General features: G+C 51.7%; 1 protein-coding gene across 1 annotated transcript; it reads right to left on the bottom strand.

Annotated features, from left to right (window-relative positions):
• Window positions 1-2,759: 2,759 nt before the first annotated feature.
• npy7r (neuropeptide Y receptor Y7) lies at window positions 2,760-4,082 on the bottom strand. Its single transcript, XM_085996079.1, has one exon. It carries the CDS (start codon window positions 3,931-3,933, stop codon window positions 2,779-2,781), a length of 1,155 nt encoding a protein of 384 aa, XP_085852205.1. The 5' UTR covers window positions 3,934-4,082; the 3' UTR covers window positions 2,760-2,778.
• Window positions 4,083-17,938: the final 13,856 nt, after the last annotated feature.

Genomic DNA, 17,938 nt, shown 5'->3' with positions numbered 1-17,938 from the left:
CTGGTTCTCCCTTACCTAATCTACCAGTTACATCCTCAAAAAATTCCAGATCAGTCAAGCATGATTTACCTTTTGTAAATCCATGTTGACTTTATCCGATCCTGTCACTGTTTTCCAAGTGCTCTGCTATTACATCGTTTATAATAGACTCTAGCATTTTCCCCACTACTGATGTCAGGCTTACTGGTCTATAATTCCCCGTTTTCTCTCTACCACCTTTTTTAAATAGTGGGGTTACATTAGCTACCCTCCAATCCATGGGAACTGTTCCAGAGTCTATAGAATTTTGGAAGATGACCAGCAATGCATCTACTATTTCTAGGGCCACTGCCTTAAGTACCCTAGGATGTAGATTATCAGGCCTTGGGGATTTATCGGCCTTCAATCCCATCAATTTCCCTAACACCATTTCCCTACAAATACTGATTTCATTCAGTTCCTCCCTCTCATTAGACCCTATGTTCCCCGACATCTCTGGCAGGTTATCTGTGTCCTCCTTTGTGAAGACAGAACCAAAGTATGTGTTTAATTTGTCTGCCATTTCTTGACAATACTGTGCAAGACTTCACCAATCTTTTTCTCTTCACATATCTATAGAAGCTTTTACAGTCAGTTTTTATGTTCCCTGCAAGCTTACTCTCATACTCTATTTTCCCCCTCTTAATTAATCCATTTGACCGCCTTTGCTGAATCCTAAACTGCTCCTAATCCTCAGGTTTGCTGCTTTTTCTGGCCAATTTATATGTCTTCTCCTTGGATCGTATGCTACCCCTAAATTCCCTTGCTAGCCACGGTTGAGTCACCTTTTTTGTTTTATTTTTATGCCAAACAGGGATGAACAAATTCTGTAGTTCATCCATGCAACCTTTAAATGTTTGCCATTGCCTGTTCACCGTCAACCCTTTAAGTAACATTCCCCAATCCATCCTAGCCAACTCGCACCTCATACCATCGTAGTTTCCTTTATTTAAATTCAGTACCCTAGTCTTCGAGTCAACTACTTCACTCTCCATCTTAATGAAGAATTCTATCATATTATGATCACTCCGCTCCAAGTGGCCTCGCACAATTAATCCTTTCTCATTACATAATACCCAGTCTAAGATGGCCTGATCTCTAGTTGGTTCCTCGACATATTGGCCCAGGAAACCATCCCATATACACTCTAGGAATTCCTCTTGCACAGTATTGTTACTAATTTGGTTAGACCAATCTATAGGTAGATTAAAGTCACCATGATAACTGCTGTGCCCTTATTGCACGCATCTCTAATTTCCCACTAACATTTTCTGCCCCTTGGTATTTCTCAGCTCTACCCATACAGATTCCATATTATCAGAGCTAGTATCCTTCCTTACTATTGTGTTAATCTCCTCTTTAACCAGCAATGCTACCCCACCAACTTTTCCTTTTTGCCTGTCCTTCATGAATATTGAATACCCCTGGATGTTGAATTCCCAGCCTTGGTCACCCTGGAGCCATGCCTCCGTAATCCCAATTATATCATATCTGTTTACATCTATTTGCACAGCTAATTCATCCACCTTATTACGAATGCTCCTCACATTAAGACACAAAGCCTTCAGAGGCTTGATTTTTTAACACTCTTCGACCTTTTAGAATTATTGTTTACAACCTTGATTTCTCTGACTTCCATTTTTGCTTTTCTCCTTCCTGTCTTTTGCTTCTATCCTTGCTTCCCTTTCCTCTGTCTCCCCGCACAGGTTCCCAACCCCCTGCTATTTTAGTTTAAACCCTCCCCAACAGCACTAGCAAACACTCCCCCTACGACATCGGTCCTGGTCCTGCCCAGGTGCAAACCATCCAGTTTGTACTGGTCCCACCTCCCCCGGAACCGGTTCCAATGTCCCAGGAATTTGAATCCCTCCCCCTTGCACCATTCTTCAGAGGTTCTCAGAGGTACCGTCTATCAGATGAGACATTAAACCGAGGCCCCATCTGCTCCCTCAGGTGGACGTAAAAGATCCCATGGCCACTATTTCGAAAAAGAGCAGTGGAGTTATTCCTGGTGTCCTGGCCAATGTTTATCCCTCAATCAACATCACTAAAGCAGATTATCTGGTCATTATCATCTTGCTGTTTGTGGGAGCTTGCTGTGCACAAATCGCCTGCTGTGTTTCCTACATTATAACAGTGATTAACTTCAAAAGTACTTCATTGGCTGTTAAGCGCTTTGGGACATCCTGAGGTTGTGAAAGGCGCTATAGAAATGCAAGTCTAACTTTTACTCTCCCAACAGCCCTGTCACCCTCACTGTTCCATGCGGCCTGACTGTAGCGGTTTTCCTGCAAGCTCTACGAATTGGAGTCTGTAGAGGTCACTTGCAACCCTCCCTGGGGGCTGGAGGGGGCGGGGGTGGGGGTGTGGGGTGGCGTGCGGGAAGCATGCATGCTGTCGGGGAGAAGATGAGGCAAATCAGGGAGTAGTGGTTTACCTGATGTCATGGTTGGGTTTCAAAAGGCTATAGACTGCAGGAGGACGGGCAAGCCTGAAGGGAACACAGACAGTTACATGGAAGGAAAATATATTCCACGGTGTTCTGAAGCCTCAATAATAATACAATTCAAAAATATATCAATTGTATGTTACTTATGTACGTCAATGACAGGTGTGGGTAGGGTAACTTAACACATTACTCCATTAGACAATCCCAGCTTAATTGGACAACATCTATCACTGGCCAGAAGGAAGCAGCCTGTTGCACATTGGGTGCCGTCAACAATTTTCACTGTGCAGCCAATGAGCCCCCCCCCCCCTCTAAACGTTTGTGGGCGGATGGCCGTGCGTGTCCCTAAATTTACAAAGGCTGCTGTTGCGAGCTTCCACCCTAAAAGGATGCAGCCGTGTCTTGACCGAGGCCTCCACGTTGAGGTGGTCGGCTTTGTGTCCGCAGCAGAAGAAGAGGATGAAACCGTTGCGGTAGTTCTTGTTCATCCAGCCGTACAGCAGGGGATTGGCGAAGGTCGAGCACATGGCCACCACGTGGAAGATGGTGTAGAGCAGCTTGTATTCCGTGAACTCGAAGAGCCGTTTGTCCAAATCGCTGACCAGCTGGAAGATGTGCAAGGGCAACCAACAAACCGCAAAGACCACCACCACCATCACCAGCATTTTGGTGGTTTTCCTCCGCCTGTAATGGCTGTCACTCCTTGCGCAAGGGCTGACGTGGTTCTTTAACTTGATCCATATTCTAATGTAGGCGTAACTGATGATCCCCAAAGGCAGCACGTACTGCAGGATGAACATTGAGATACTGTAGATGGTTCCGTCTCGAGTATTCCTGCTGGGCCATTTCTCGGAGCACACGACGATCTGTAGGTTGATGGATTGCAATTCGACAAGCTTGTATTCTCTGAAGATGGCCAGCGGTCCAGCGAGAATGGCCGACACGAGCCAGGTCATGGAAATGATGATGAAGCTGAACTTCTTGGAAATCCGGCTGTCCAAATGGAAGACGATGCAGCGATGTCGGTCCAGGGCGATCACTGTTAGAGTCAGTGTGGACACATGGACACTCAAAGCCTGGGCGTAAGGGACAAGGTGACAAAGGACCGCTCCAAGTTTCCATTCATCCAAGAGAGTATAAACCAGGGTGAACGGCAAGCAGAGTGTGTCCACCATGAGGTCGGCCAAGGCAAGGTTGGCAATGAAGAAGTTGGTGACAGTTCGCATAGTTTTGTATTTTACAATCGTGTAAATCACCAGGGAGTTTCCTCCCAGCCCCAGGAGGATGATCAGTGCATACGCGGTAATAAGTGTGATCTGGACGCTCAGCAGTTTGGTGCTCTCTGCCATGGGTGGGAAGACCTTGTCCCTGGACTGACCGGTGGTCACCGAGTGCCATCCTCTGGAAACGTTCTGATTGCTCCCTTCCGCCATCTCGGAGCTGTTCCCTGCACTGGTCGGATGCATCGTGAACTGTTCTGAGTTGGTCTGGTACTGTTCCCTGTCAATAACAAACACATTGGTTAACGGGTTCGGAACAACAATGACAGAATCTGCTGGAGTGGGACATCTCGCGACGTGTCCCGTTAGTTAGACTTTCCCTTCACCCTGCAGCTCCAAATGTTTTTTAGTGTCGTAACTTGCTGGAAGTGCGAGCTGATAACAGGGCAGCGGGTCACCTGGGACCTTGGTGAATGATAGGACCAACAGTCTATCTCCTTAACCAGAGATTTAAGGATTGATAAAGAAATAGAGGAAGGAAATTGGGTGAATTAGAGTAAAATCCAGAAAGAGGAATAAAGAGAGGGAAAGAAAGATTTGATTGAGAGAGAGAACAAATTAGAGACAAATAGGAAAAGTAGGAAAAAAAAGTAAACATTTTTAATTTGGCATGTTAAAAGTCTCTAGCAACAATTTACCACCTATAGGAATGAGACTCCACACTTTAAATTGTTCCCATTTTGGGTCAGAGTGGTTGTCTGGCAGTCCTTAACAATTATCATGTCATTGAAAAGGTACTTATGCTCTTAATTACCAGACTTAACTTTCTGCGGTGAGTTTAACGGGCGATGAATGCGCAAATCCAGCAAGTTCTTAAAAATAACGGGGAGGCTGAGGGCGTGACGCCGTTTGTGCGAAGCAAAGACCGGAGCGGCGTAAATCGATCGGCAAGTCCCGGAGATTTGCAACTCACGGCACATCCCCTGATCCCCTGAATTTGAACAAATATCGGCCGTTCCTTCATCGTCGCTGGGTCAAAATCCTGGAACTCCCTCCCTAACAGCACTGTGGGAGCACCTTCACCACACGGACTGCAGTGGCTCAAGAAGGCGGCTCACCACCACCTTCTCGAGGGCGATTAGGGATGGGCAATAAATGCTGGCCTTGCCAGCGACGCCCACATCCCAGGAACAAATAAACAAAGTAAAAAGCTTTACCAAAAATAGTGACAACCGGAAATAAGAATGAGGAAGGAGACAGGAAGTGTATGCAGAGGCAACATTTATAATAATATAAAGAAAATTTATGCGAGACTGCAACAAATTATTGAATGCAGGTCGATTGGTGACAAGAACAACTCGCTCTTGCATAGCTCGACATCACTGCTCTCAGAAACGCCGCAAAGTCCTTGACAGAGAATCAATCACTTTGAAGTGCGGCGATTTGCACACAGCAAGTTCCACAACGTCAATAAGGTGAGATGGCCAGCCCATCAGTTCTTTTGGCGATATTGCTTGAGGGAGGAATGTTTGATCAGGATATTGGGGGAACTCCCCTGCTATCTTTCGCATGGAGGTGGGGGGCGGGTGTGGAGTGACATTTCCTGTCTATTTGCGCCAAGACACAAATACCCGGCATAAAGGATTGAGGAAACCGAGATTTCTGCGTTCTTCCGATTCTGGCCTCGTGAGCATCCCCCAATTTCCATCGCTCCACCATTGGCGGCCGTGCCTTCAGCTGCCGAGGCCCTAAGCTCTGGAATTCCAGAGACAGGATCGGACAAAGTCAACATGGATTTACAAAAGGTAAATCGTGCTTGACTAATCTACTGGAATTTTTTGAGGATGTAACTGGTAAAATAGATAAGGGAGAACCAGTGGATGTGGTGTATTTGGACTTTCAAAAGGCTTTCGATAAGGTCCCGCATAAGAGATTAGCGTGTAAAGTTAAGGCACATGGGATTGGGGGCAAGGTATTGACTTGGATAGAGAACTGGTTGGCAGACAGAAAGCAAAGGGTTGGAATAAACGGGTCTTTTTCCGAGCGGCAGGCAGTGACTAGTGGGGTACCGCAGGGTTCGGTGCTAGGACCCCAGCTATTCACAATATATATTAATGATCTAGATGAGGGAACTAGATGTAATATCTCCAAGTTTGCAGACGACACAAAGATGGGTGGGTGTGTGTGCTGTGAGGAGGATGCCGAAAAACTCCAGTATGATTTGGACAGGTTGGGTGATTGGGCAGAAGCATGGCAGATGCAGTATAATGTGGATAAATGCGAGGTTATCCACTTTGGTGGCAAAAACAGTAAGACAGATTATTATCTGAATGGCAATAGATCGGGAGATGGGAAGTGCAATGAGACCTGGGTGTCCTTGTGCACCAGTTGCTGAAGGTAAGCATGCAGGTGCAGCAGGTGGTTAGGAAGGCAAATGGTATGTTGGCCTTCATAGTGAGAGGATTCGAGTACAGGAGCAAGGATGTCTTGCTGCAGTTGTACAGGGCCTTGGTGAGACCACACCTTGAGTATTGTGTGCAGTTTTGGTCACCTTATCTGAGGAAGGATGTTCTTGCCATGGAGGGAGTGCAGCGAAGATTCACCAGACTGATACCTGGGATGGCAGGAATGATGTATGAAGAGAGATTGAGTCGATTAGGCTTATATTCGCTAGAGTTTAGAAGAATGAGAGGAGATCTCATTGAAACTTATAAAGTTCTAACAGGACTAGACAGACTAGATGCAGGAAGGATGTTCCCGATGGCGGGGGAGTCCAGAACCAGGGGTCATAGTCTAAGGATAAGGGGTAAGCCATTTAGGACTGAGATGAGGAGGAATTTCTTCACCCAGAGAGTGGTGAACCTGTGGAATTCTCTACCACAGAAGGCAGTTGAGGCCAACTTATTAAATATATTCAAGAAGGAGTTGGATATATTTCTTAAGGCTGAAGGGATCAAGGGAGAAGGCAGGGACAGGGTACTGAATTTGGATGATCAGCCATGATCTCATTAAATGGCAGAACAGGCTCGAGGGGCCGAATGGCCTACTCCTGCTCCTATCTTCTATGTTTCTATGTTTCTAAAGGAAGTTGGTGTGGAGAACTTAAATAGATAATGGAGGAAATGATAGAGCTGATAGGGGGAAGGAGGTGAGAGGGTGGAGGGGGTGACAAAGATCGATGACTCAGGATAAGAACATAAGAGGTAAGAGCAGGAGTCGGCCATTCGGCCCCTCGAGCTTGCTCCGCCATTCAATAAGATCATGGCTGATCTTCTGCCTCAACTCCACTTTCCCGCCCGATCCCCATATCCCTTGATTCCCCTAGAGTCCAAAAATCTATCGATCTCAGCCTTGAATATACTCAAAGACTCAGCATCCACAGCCCTCTGGGGCAGAGAATTCCAAAGATTCACCACCCTCTGAGTGAAGAAATTCCTCCTCATCTCAGTCCTGAATGGCTGACCCCTTATCCTGAGACTGTGACCCCTGGTTCTGGACTCTCCAGCCAGGGGAAACAACCTCTCAGCATCTACCCCGTCAATCCCCCTCAGAATCTTGTATGTTTCAATGAGATCACCTCTCATTCTTCTAAACTCCAGAGAGTATCGGCCCATTCTACACAATCTCTCCTCATAGGACAGCCCTCTCATCCCGGGAATCAATCTAGTGAACCTTTGTTGCACCGCCTCCAAGGCAAGTATATCCTTCCTTAGATAAGGAGACCAAAACTGTGCACAGTACTCCAGGTGTGGTCTCACCAAGGCCCTGTACAATTGGAGCAAGACTTCCTTACTCTTATACTCCAACCCCTTGCAATAAAGGCCAACATGCCATTTGCCTTCCTTATTGCTTGCTGTACCTGCAGGCTAGCTTTCTGTGTTTCTCGCACGAGGACACCCAAATCTCTCTGAACACCAACATTTCAAAGTTTCTTGCCATTTAAAAAATATTCTGTTTTTCTATTCTTTCTACCAAAGTGAATAATCTCACATTTCCCTACATTATACTCCATCTGCCACCTTACTGCCCACTCACTCAGTCTATCTATATCCCTTAGCAGACTGTGTGTTCTCCTCACAGCTTACTGTCCCACCTAGCTTTGTATCATCAGCAAACTTGGATACATTACACTCGGTCCCTTCATCTAGGTCATTAATATAAATTGTAAATAGCTGAGGCCCCAACACTGATCCTTGCGACACCCCACTAGTTACAGCCTGCCGACCTAAAAAAGACCCGTTTATCCCTACTCTCTGTTTTCTGTCCATTTACCAATCCTCTATCCATGCTATTATATTACCCCCAACCCCATGAGCCCTAATCTTGTGTAATAATCTTTTATGTGGCACCTTATCGAATGCCTTTTGGAGATCCAAATATACTACATCCACTGGTTCCCCTTTATCTACCCTGCTAGGTACATCCTCAAAAAACTCTAATAAATTTGTCAAACACGATTACCCTTTCATAAACCCATGTTGACTCTGCCTAACCATGTTATGATTTTCTAAGTGCCCTGATACCACTTCCTTAACAATGGATTCCAGCATTTTACTGATGACTGATGTTAGGCTAACTGGCCTGTAGTTCCCTGTTTTTTCTCTCCCTCCTTTCTTGAATAGCGGGGTTACATTTGCGACCTTCCAATCCGCTGGGACCATTCCAGAATCTAGGGAATTTTGGAAGATCAAAACCAATGCATCCACTATCTCTTCAGCCTCCTCTTATAGAATCCTAGGATGTAGGCCGTCAGGTCCAGGGGATTTGTCGGCTTTTAGTCCCATTAGTTTCTCTAGTACTTTTTCTCTACTTATATTAATTACGTTAAGTTCCTCACCCTCATTAGACCCTTGGGCCTAGAAATTCAGTTGTTAGCGCCAGCCGCTAGCGCCTTAGGAGGAGGAGAAGTGTGGCGCTAAGTGGCTAGCGCCCGGGCGCGGCGCGATCTGCGCCTCTCGCGAACTTCACTCAAGATTTAGCGGCGGCGCAAAACCGCAGCGCCCGCTCAGCTGCGCGCGCAGATCCTGACGTAATTTCATGGTGCAACGCCCTTGGTGCGCCCCGAACCGGAACTTCAGTGGCGCCCCCCTTCTGTGCGCCTGGCGCCCCCAGCGACTGGTAGAGGGGAACGGTTCCCAGTCGCTGCGGGGCGCGGGGGATGCTATTTAAAGGGGACTCCTCCTGCATTATAAGTGGCAGCCATTTTGTGGCAATCCTTCTGTGTGAGAGACGGATATTTGGAGAGAGACAAAGGGAGAGAGCTTGTTATTTCAGATTTCCAACATCTGCAGTATTTTGCTATCGAGAGAGCGTTCTGCTTTGACTCAGCGCTCGCACAGGTACTTCTGGCTTCAGGCCAGGGCTTTGCACTTGGATTTAACTTTCAGTGCCATAGCCTTGAGTCGCCATATATAATGGGGGCTGCAATGGGTGGAAACGTTGGCTTACTGCATTGCATTCAAAGGGCTCAGAGACGCTGTGAGAGTGCCAGTCATGGCCAGACGGAGAAGGGCCAACAGGCGTCGGCACAGGAGGCCTTACCCAACCAGGGTATACCGCCAGCAGTTCTCATATCTGAACATGTCTGAGGAGCAGTGTGTTCGGAGGCTGCGATTCAGAAGGGAGGTGGTCACTGAGATCTGCCACCTGCTTCGCAGAGATCTGCAGCCACAGCTGAGGAGCAGGACGTCGCTGTCGGTGGCAGTGAAGGTGACGGTGGCTCTCAACTTCTATGCCACTGGCTCCTTCCAATCCGCTACTGGGGACATTGCCAACATCTCCCAGTTCGTGGTACATTGCTGCATCCGCCAGGTGACCAATGCCCTTTTCAGAAGTAGACGTCAGTACATCTCCTTCCCCATGACCCTGGACAAGCAGCAAGAGCATGCAATGGGATTTGGAGGAATAGCGGGCTTCCCCATGGTCCAGGGCACCATTGACTGCACGCATGTGGCTTTGCGGGCACCTCTACAGAATGCCGAGGATTACCGCAACCGGAAGGGCTACCATTCGCTCATCGTCCAGTTGGTGTGTGACCACAGGCACCTCATACTAGCTGTCAATGCCCACTTTCCAGGCAGCAGCCACGATGCCTACATCCTGCGCCAGACTTCTGTGGCAGACATTTTCGAAGCCCAGGCTTACCCACGAGGATGGCTTCTCGGGGACAAGGGCTATCCTTTGTGCACCTGGCTGATGACCCCGCTCCGTGCGCCCAGCACCCCTGCTGAAGAGCGATACAATGACAGCCATCAAGCTACCAGGAACATCATTGAGCACACAATCGGCGTGCTCAAGCAATGGTTCCGCTGTCTGGACCGTTCCGGAGGAGCCCTACATTACTCGCCTGAGCAAGTCTCCCATTTCGTTGTAGTGTGCTGCATGCTGCACAACCTGGCTATCCTCAGGACTCAGCCACTGCCAGTAGACATTGGAGGACCACCAGAGGAGGAGGAGGAGGAGGAGAAGGAGGAGGAGGTGCACCAAGACAGGAGGGAGGCACAAAGTGCAAGGGCCGTCCGTCGGTGGCTTATTGCAACTCGGTTCTAGGCCCCCTCTCAGGGAATGGCTTGTGCCAATGAAAGAACATGAATGGAGCCGCTCCACAAGCCCTCAGCCGGTCAAGGCAACAAATAGTTCAAAGTGCAAGCATGGACAATGTGATTAAAGAAAAATTTTTACTGTGCAAACTCTGTGCCCTTCCTGTATGACAAACTAATTAAGATAAACCCCACAAAAAACAGTCAGAGACATAACTGGCTCTCACAACCTTCTGAAAATGAAAAAAACAGTTAAACAAAAATGACCATGATCCTCGGCCTTCATATAAAAAACAAACACAACAGTCTCAGCCTTCATATATAAAAAAAATTCTCGGCCTTCATATATAAACACAACATTTGGCCACACCTTCTACTTTTTCCCCTGTGAGGGAGATCTGCCTCGCTTCCGCGAATGGCCCCTTCCCGCCCTGCAGCTCCTCCTCAATGGGACCCCAGTGGCTGCAGCAAGGCTGGGGGAAGGCTGCTGAGGGTCAGATGGTGAGACGCCAGATGCCGTTGGGGGACGGCCTGGACCAGCTCTGGGCCTGGAGGGCCCGGCTGCTGACTGCTCCGACTCTGTTTGGGCGGCAGCAGTCTGTCCTACGGGTGGTGGCAGCTGCAGTGGAGGAGTGACAGTGTTGGCTGCAGGAATGCTGCCAACCTGACAGAGCACAGGCACTCCCTAATTGGCTGATACACTGGCACTCGCACGGGCCAGCACTGCAGCATGCGCAGCAATCTGCTGAAGCACAGACTGCTGGCTGCTGCGGCGCAGTGAGAGCCCCGGCGATGCCTGGCCGATCCAGCGAGGGTGGCAGCAGTTAGTGCCCATGTGGCCCTGATCTGTGTCTGCATCAGACCAGCCAGTGAATGCACGGCATGACTGAGCACTTGGCTGGAAGCTGCCTGTGCTGCCGCGAATTCCTGCAGACTCCTAGCCTGTGCTGCACTGAATTCTTGCAGACTCCTGGCCTGTGCTGCCCCAAATTCCTGAGCACTCCTTGCCAGTGACTCTATGGAGTCAGGCATCCTTGCCACTGCAGCCATGAGCTCAGTGTGCCTGCGCTCAGCCTGGGCGCCCATTTCACCAAGGAGCCGCACCTCCTCTGCGCTCACTGTAGCAGGACTGGAGACCGCACTCACCCTCCGGGGAGAAGGCCGCCGAGCTTCCCCACCCCTCCCGCGTTGCTGCAGCCCGCTGGGCCCCGGAGCTTCACCCTCCTCAGACCTTTCCCCCCTGCTCCCCTCCAGGGAAGATGTGTCCCCATCATGGCCATGGGCTGCCTCGGCTGGGGGTGGCACTGATGGGCCGGCTTCCTCTTCCTCCTCCTCGAATTCAGAATCACTGACAGTGGCAGCTTGAGGACCCGCCTCCTCACCTGGCGAATCAGCATCTGAAAGCAGGGAGGCACAAGAGTTGCTTTAGAGTGAGGACAGGGCGGCAGCGAGGGAGGCATGAGTGCTGCTATGCACTGCATTGGATCGATAGTGGCAAAGGATGCTGGTGTGAGGTACAAGTGGAAAGAGAGAGGTCAAAAAGGTGATGACCTTACCATTGCTGTCCAGAACAGGGTCGGCATCTCCACTGGCAACGGGGCCAATCAGCCGGCCTCCCATAATGCGCTCCACACGCTGCTCCAGGTCGCTGAGCTCTGAGGTCAGGACGGCCTCCCCCGGTCCGTCGCTGCTGCCTGCGATTGTGGGCCAGCTTGCCCTGCAAGAGAAAGGACGGCCTCTAAGTACAGTGTCAAGCCCTGATCTTGCCTGCACTGCCTCCCATGGTGGAATAGCCCTGACAGTGTCAAGCCCTGACCTTGCCTGCACTGCCTCCCATGGTGGAATAGCCCTGACAGTGTCAAGCCCTGATCTTGCCTGCACTGCCTCCCATGGTGGAATAGCCCTGACAGTGTCAAGCCCTCATCTTGCCTGCACTGCCTCCCATGGTGGAATAGCCCTGACAGTGTGTAAAGTGCTGAATGTGCAAGTGGTTTTCATGAGAGTCCCATAGCTCTTGGATGAGGGCTGGGCATTGGGGCTTTCAGGTCCCTTTGGCCAGAAACTGAGGTGCACATGCAGGGATGAAGAGGATAGTGGAAAGGGTGCTCACCCTGACAACCCGAGTGAGGTCGTTGAACTTTTTCCTGCATTGAAGTGGAGTCCTGGCAACCATGCTGTTGGTGGTCACCCTGTTTGCCAGCTCCCTCCAGGCTTTTCGGTATTCGCTGGGAAGCGGCCTCCTCCCACTGTCAGGGAAGAGGACAGGTCGCCTGCGCTCTACTGCGCCAACCAGTAGCCTCAGGGCACCCTCGCTGAAGCGCTCCGCTCGCTCCCTAGCCTTCTGCATGGTCCTGGGCATAGAAATGATGATCCAGCAATGGTCAGGCCTTGCTTCAGGGCTGCAGTGTGCAGGGCGTGGCAGCCAAACAAGTCCATCCTCCCCCTTTAAGAGCTGACCGGCGCCAGCGTGTCTGCCTTCAATCAGCAACTCGTCGCACCTGCGCTGTGCCCGCCCTCGGTGTTAGCGCCTCGGCTCGCCGGCTTAGCGCCTTATGATAGTCGTGCACCGCCTGCTTTAGTGCAGCCACAACCTCTTGGGGCGATGCAACTCAATTTCGGCGAATGTGACGCTAAGTTGCGCCGGGCGCTAAATTTAGCGAACACCCGGCTGCAGCGCCCCAAACGTGGCGATACTGAATTTCTAGGCCTTGGTTCTCTACCATTTTTGGTATGCTTTTTGTGTCTTCTACTGTGAAGACAGATACAAAATATAGAAAAACATAGAAACATAGAAACATAGAAGATAGGAGCAGGAGTCGGCCATTCGGCCCCTCGAGCCTGCTCCGCCATTCAATGCGATCAAGGCTGATCATCCAAACTCAGTGCCCTGTCCCTGCCTTCTCTCCATATCCCTTGACCCCTTTAGCCTTAAGAAATATATCTAACTCCTTCTTGAATATATTTAATGAATTGGCCTCTACTGCCTTGCGTGGTAGAGAATTCCACAGGTTCACCACTCACTGGGTGAAGAAATTCCTCCTCATCTCTGTCCTAAATCTCACCCCTTATCCCAATCCTCAGGCTTACTATTATTCTTTGCAACATTATAAGCTTCTTCTTTCAATCTAACGCTATCCTTAACTTCTTTAGTTAGCCACGGTTGGATCGCTTTTCCCGTGGAGTTTTTGTTTCTCAATGAAATTTATCTTTGTTGAGAATTATTGAGAATAGAGAGATATTCAAAATGATGGAGCACAGGTATCGAGAAGGCATTGATTGTAAAGAGAAAAAAGAAAGGAGACCAGTTAGCATAAAGAGAACCTGCGATCTCAGAGAAAGATCGAGAACGATGAATGTGTGAACAGCGAACAATTAAGGATATAAATGGAATATAATTGCAAAAAAGAGCAGATATGATGTCACCTTCCAATAACGTCACACTTTAAATTACAATTACACAATTCAGCTCAACTATAGTGTCATTATTTTCCAGCCTTCTCTCTGCTGGTGGGGGGAGTCCAGAACAAGGGGAAAAACCTTAAAACCAGGCTGTTCAGGGGTGATGTCAGGAAGCACTTCTTCACACAAAGGGTGGTGGGAATCTGGAACTCTCTCCCCCAAAACGCTGTTGAGGCTGGGGGTCAACTGAAGATTCCAAAACTGAGATCAAAAGATTTTGATTGGGTGACCGCTTTGTGGAACACCTCCGTTCAGTCCGTAAGGGTGACCCCGAGCTTCCGGTCGCCTGTCACTTTAATTCACCGCCCCACTCCTACTCGGACCTCGCCGTCCGCGGCCTCTTGCATTGTTCCACGGAAGTTCAGTGTAAGCTCGAGGAACAGCACCTCATCTTCCGATTAGGCACTTTACAGCCTTCCGGACTCAATATCGAGTTCAACAATTTCACATCATAACCTCGGCTCCTATTACATTTTTACTTATATTTTTTATCCACACTTTTGTTTTGGCCTTTCCCCCTTTTTCTCTCTCCCACATGGCAGCTGTCTCCCATTCTGCCAGCGCATTTCACACCTAATCTAGAGCCGTCTTTTGTCTCCACTAGTCCGACCACCATCTCGTCTGGTTTTGAATACCTCTTAATGTCTCTTCACTTCTCTTTTGTTCTTTCATCCCCATTTCCCAACCCCCAAACTGGCCTTTTAATCGGTTTCATTTCCTGTGTTTTTTCAGTCCTGACGAAGGGTCCCAGACCTGAAACGTCGACTCTGTTTCTCTCTCCACGGATGTTGCCTGGCCTGCTGAGTTTTTCCAGCATTTTCTGTTGTTATTTCAAAAGATTTTTGTTGGGTAAGGGTATTAAGGGATACGGAACCAAGAACGGGGCAGCAGATTCAAGGGTCTGAATGGCCTCCTCGTGGTCCTCTATTCCTCTCCTTTCCTGAAAGGACCACACATGGTGAGTGAGGTTCCAAAGTTTAGCATTAGCTTTTCACCCAGGAACCAGTGAGCCTTCCTGGGAGCGTCTAGACAGGGAATGTCAGTGAGTTTTCACGATGCAGGTGTGGGGGGCTCCACTTCACCAACGCTGCACCTGTTTCCAACCAACAGCTCACCTATTGGCCGGAGTGACTGAGTCCCTTGACTCCAGGGATGTAACTTGGCAGCAACTTTTGCACTTAAGGACCACTTTTGGGTAAGTGAGCAAATCTAAGCGAAATATTACGCGGGTGATGCCTGGTTCTGGATCGACACACATTCCAGAAGGTGAAATGAGCCACTTTCAGGTATTATTCACCTGAAGAAGGTCAGGGTTCGAGCACAAAAACCCAGGGTCACACTCCGGGGCAGTACTGAGGGAGCGCTGCACTGTCGGAGGGGCAGTACTGAGGGAGCGCCGCACTGTCGGAGGGGCAGTACTGAGGGAGCGCCGCACTGTCGGAGGGTCAGTACTGAGGGAGCGCCGCACTGTCGGAGGGTCAGTACTGAGGGAGCGCCGCACTGTCGGAGGGGCAGTAATGAGGGAGTGCTGCACTGTCGGAGGGGCGGTACTGAGGGAGCGCTGCACTGTCGGAGGGGCAGTACTGAGGGAGTGCTGCACTGTCGGAGGGGCGGTACTGAGGGAGCGCTGCACTGTCGGAGGGACAGTACTGAGGGAGCGCTGCACTGTCGGAGGGGCAGTACTGAGGGAGAGCTGCACTGTCAGAGGGTCAGTACTGAGGGAGCGCTGCACTGTCGGAGGGGCAGTACTGAGGGAGAGCTGCACTGTCGGAGGGGCAGTAATGAGGGAGCGCTGCACTGTCGGAGGGGCAGTACTGAGGGGGTGCTGCACTGTCGGAGGGGCAGTACTGAGGGAGCGCTGCACTGTCGGAGGGGCAGTACTGAGGGAGAGCTGCACTGTCGGAGGGGCAGTACTGAGGGAGCGCTGCACTGTCGGAGGGGCAGTACTGAGGGAGAGCTGCACTGTCGGAGGGGCAGTAATGAGGGAGCGCTGCACTGTCAGAGGGTCAGTACTGAGGGAGCGCTGCACTGTCGGAGTGGCAGTAATGAGGGAGAGCTGCACTGTCGGAGGGGCAGTAATGAGGGAGACCTGCACTGTCGGAGGGTCAGTACTGAGGGAGCGCTGCACTGTCGGAGGGGCAGTACTGAGGGAGAGCTGCACTGTCAGAGGGGCAGTACTGAGGGAGCACTGCACTGTCGGAGGGGCAGTAATGAGGGAGTGCTGCACTGTCGGAGGGGCAGTACTGAGGGGGCGCTGCACTGTCGGAGGGTCAGTACTGAGGGAGTGCTGCACTGTCGGAGGGGCAGTACTGAGGGGGCGCTGCACTGTCAGAGGGGCAGTACTGAGGGAGCGCTGCACTGTCGGAGGGGCAGTAATGAGGGAGTGCTGCACTGTCGGAGGGGCAGTACTGAGGGGGCGCTGCACTGTCAGAGGGGCAGTTCTGAGGGAGCGCTGCACTGTCGGAGGGGCAGTAATGAGGGAGTGCTGCACTGTCGGAGGGGCAGTACTGAGGGGGCGCTGCACTGTCGGAGGGTCAGTACTGAGGGAGCGCTGCACTGTCGGAGGGACAGTACTGAGGGAGCGCTGCACTGTCGGAGGGTCAGTACTGAGGGGGCGCTGCACTGTCGGAGGGGCAGTACTGAGGGAGCGCTGCACTGTCGGAGGGGCAGTACTGAGGGAGCGCTGCACTGTCGGAGGGGCAGTACTGATGGAGCGCTGCACTGTCGGAGGGGCAGTACTGAGGGAGCGCGGCACTGTCGGAGGGTCAGTACTGAGGGAGAGCCGCACTGTTGGAGGGTCAGTACTGAGGGAGCGCTGCACTGTCGGAGGGGCAGTCCTGAGGGAGAGCCGCACTGTTGGAGGGTCAGTAGTGAGGGAGCGCTGCACTGTCGGAGGGGCAGTACTGAGGAAACGCTGCACTGTCAGAGGAGCAGTACTGAGGGAGTGCTGCACTGTCGGAGGGGCAGTACTGAGGGAGCATGGCACTGTCGGAGGGGCAGTAATGAGGGAGCGCGGCACTGTCGGAGGGGCAGTACTGAGGGAGCGCGGCACTGTCGGAGGTGCAGTACTGAGGAAGCACGGCAGTGTCGGAGGGGCAGTACTGAGGGAGCGCCGCACTGTCGGAGGGGCAGTACTGAGGAAGCACGGCAGTGTCGGAGGGGCAGTACTGAGGGAGCGCCGCACTGTCGGAGGGGCAGTACTGAGGGAGCGCGGCACTGTCGGAGGGGCAGTACTGAGGGAGCGCCGCACTGTCGGAGGGGCAGTACTGAGGGAGCGCCGCACTGTCAGAGGGGCAGTACTGAGGGAGCGCCGCACTGTCAGAGGGGCAGTACTGAGGGAGCGCGGCACTGTCGGAGGGGCAGTAATGAGGGAGCGCGGCACTGCCGGAGGGGCAGTACTGAGGGAGCGCGGCACTGTCGGAGGTGCAGTACTGAGGAAGCACGGCAGTGTCGGAGGGGCTGTACTGAGGGAGCGCTGCACTGTCGGTGGGGCAGTACTGAGGGAGCACTGCACTGCTGGAGGGGCAGTACTGAGGGAGCGCCGCACTGTCGGGGGGCAGTACTGAGGAAGCACAGCACTGTCGGAGGGGCAGTACTGAGGAAGCACGGCAGTGTCGGAGGGGCAGTACTGAGGGAGCGCCGCACTGTCGGAGGGGCAGTACTGAGGAAGCACGGCAGTGTCGGAGGGGCAGTACTGAGGGAGCGCCGCACTGTCGGAGGGGCAGTACTGAGGGAGCGCGGCACTGTCGGAGGGGCAGTACTGAGGGAGCGCTGCACTGTCGGAGGGGCAGTACTGAGGGAGCGCCGCACTGTCAGAGGGGCAGTACTGAGGGAGCGCGGCACTGTCGGAGGGGCAGTACTGAGGGAGCGCTGCACTGTCGGAGGCGCAGTACTGAGGGAGCGCTGCACTGTCAGAGGGGCAGTACTGAGGGAGCGCCGCACTGTCGGAGGGGCAGTACTGAGGGAGCGCTGCACTGTTGGAGGGGCTGTACTGAGGGAGTGCTGCACTGTAGGAGGGGCAGTACTGAGGGAGCGCTGCACTGTCGGAGGGGCAGTGCTGAGGGAGTGCTGCACTGTCGGAGGGGCAGTACTGAGGGAGTGCTGCACTGTAGGAGGGGCAGTACTGAGGGAGAGCCACACTGTCGGAGGGGCAGTACTGAGGGAGCGCCGCACTGTTGGAGGGGCAGTACTGAGGGAGCGCTGCACTGTTGGAGGGGCAGTACTGAGGGAGCGCTGCACTGTCAGAGGGGAAG

The sequence above is a fragment of the Somniosus microcephalus genome, chromosome 8, assembly GCF_052327205.1.
Source record: "Somniosus microcephalus isolate GS21.2 chromosome 8, FLI_Smic_1.0, whole genome shotgun sequence".
Taxonomy (NCBI): Eukaryota; Metazoa; Chordata; class Chondrichthyes; order Squaliformes; family Somniosidae; genus Somniosus; species Somniosus microcephalus.
The sequence above is the reverse complement of the archived record's forward strand: the minus strand, read 5'-3'. Positions and strand labels throughout refer to the sequence as shown.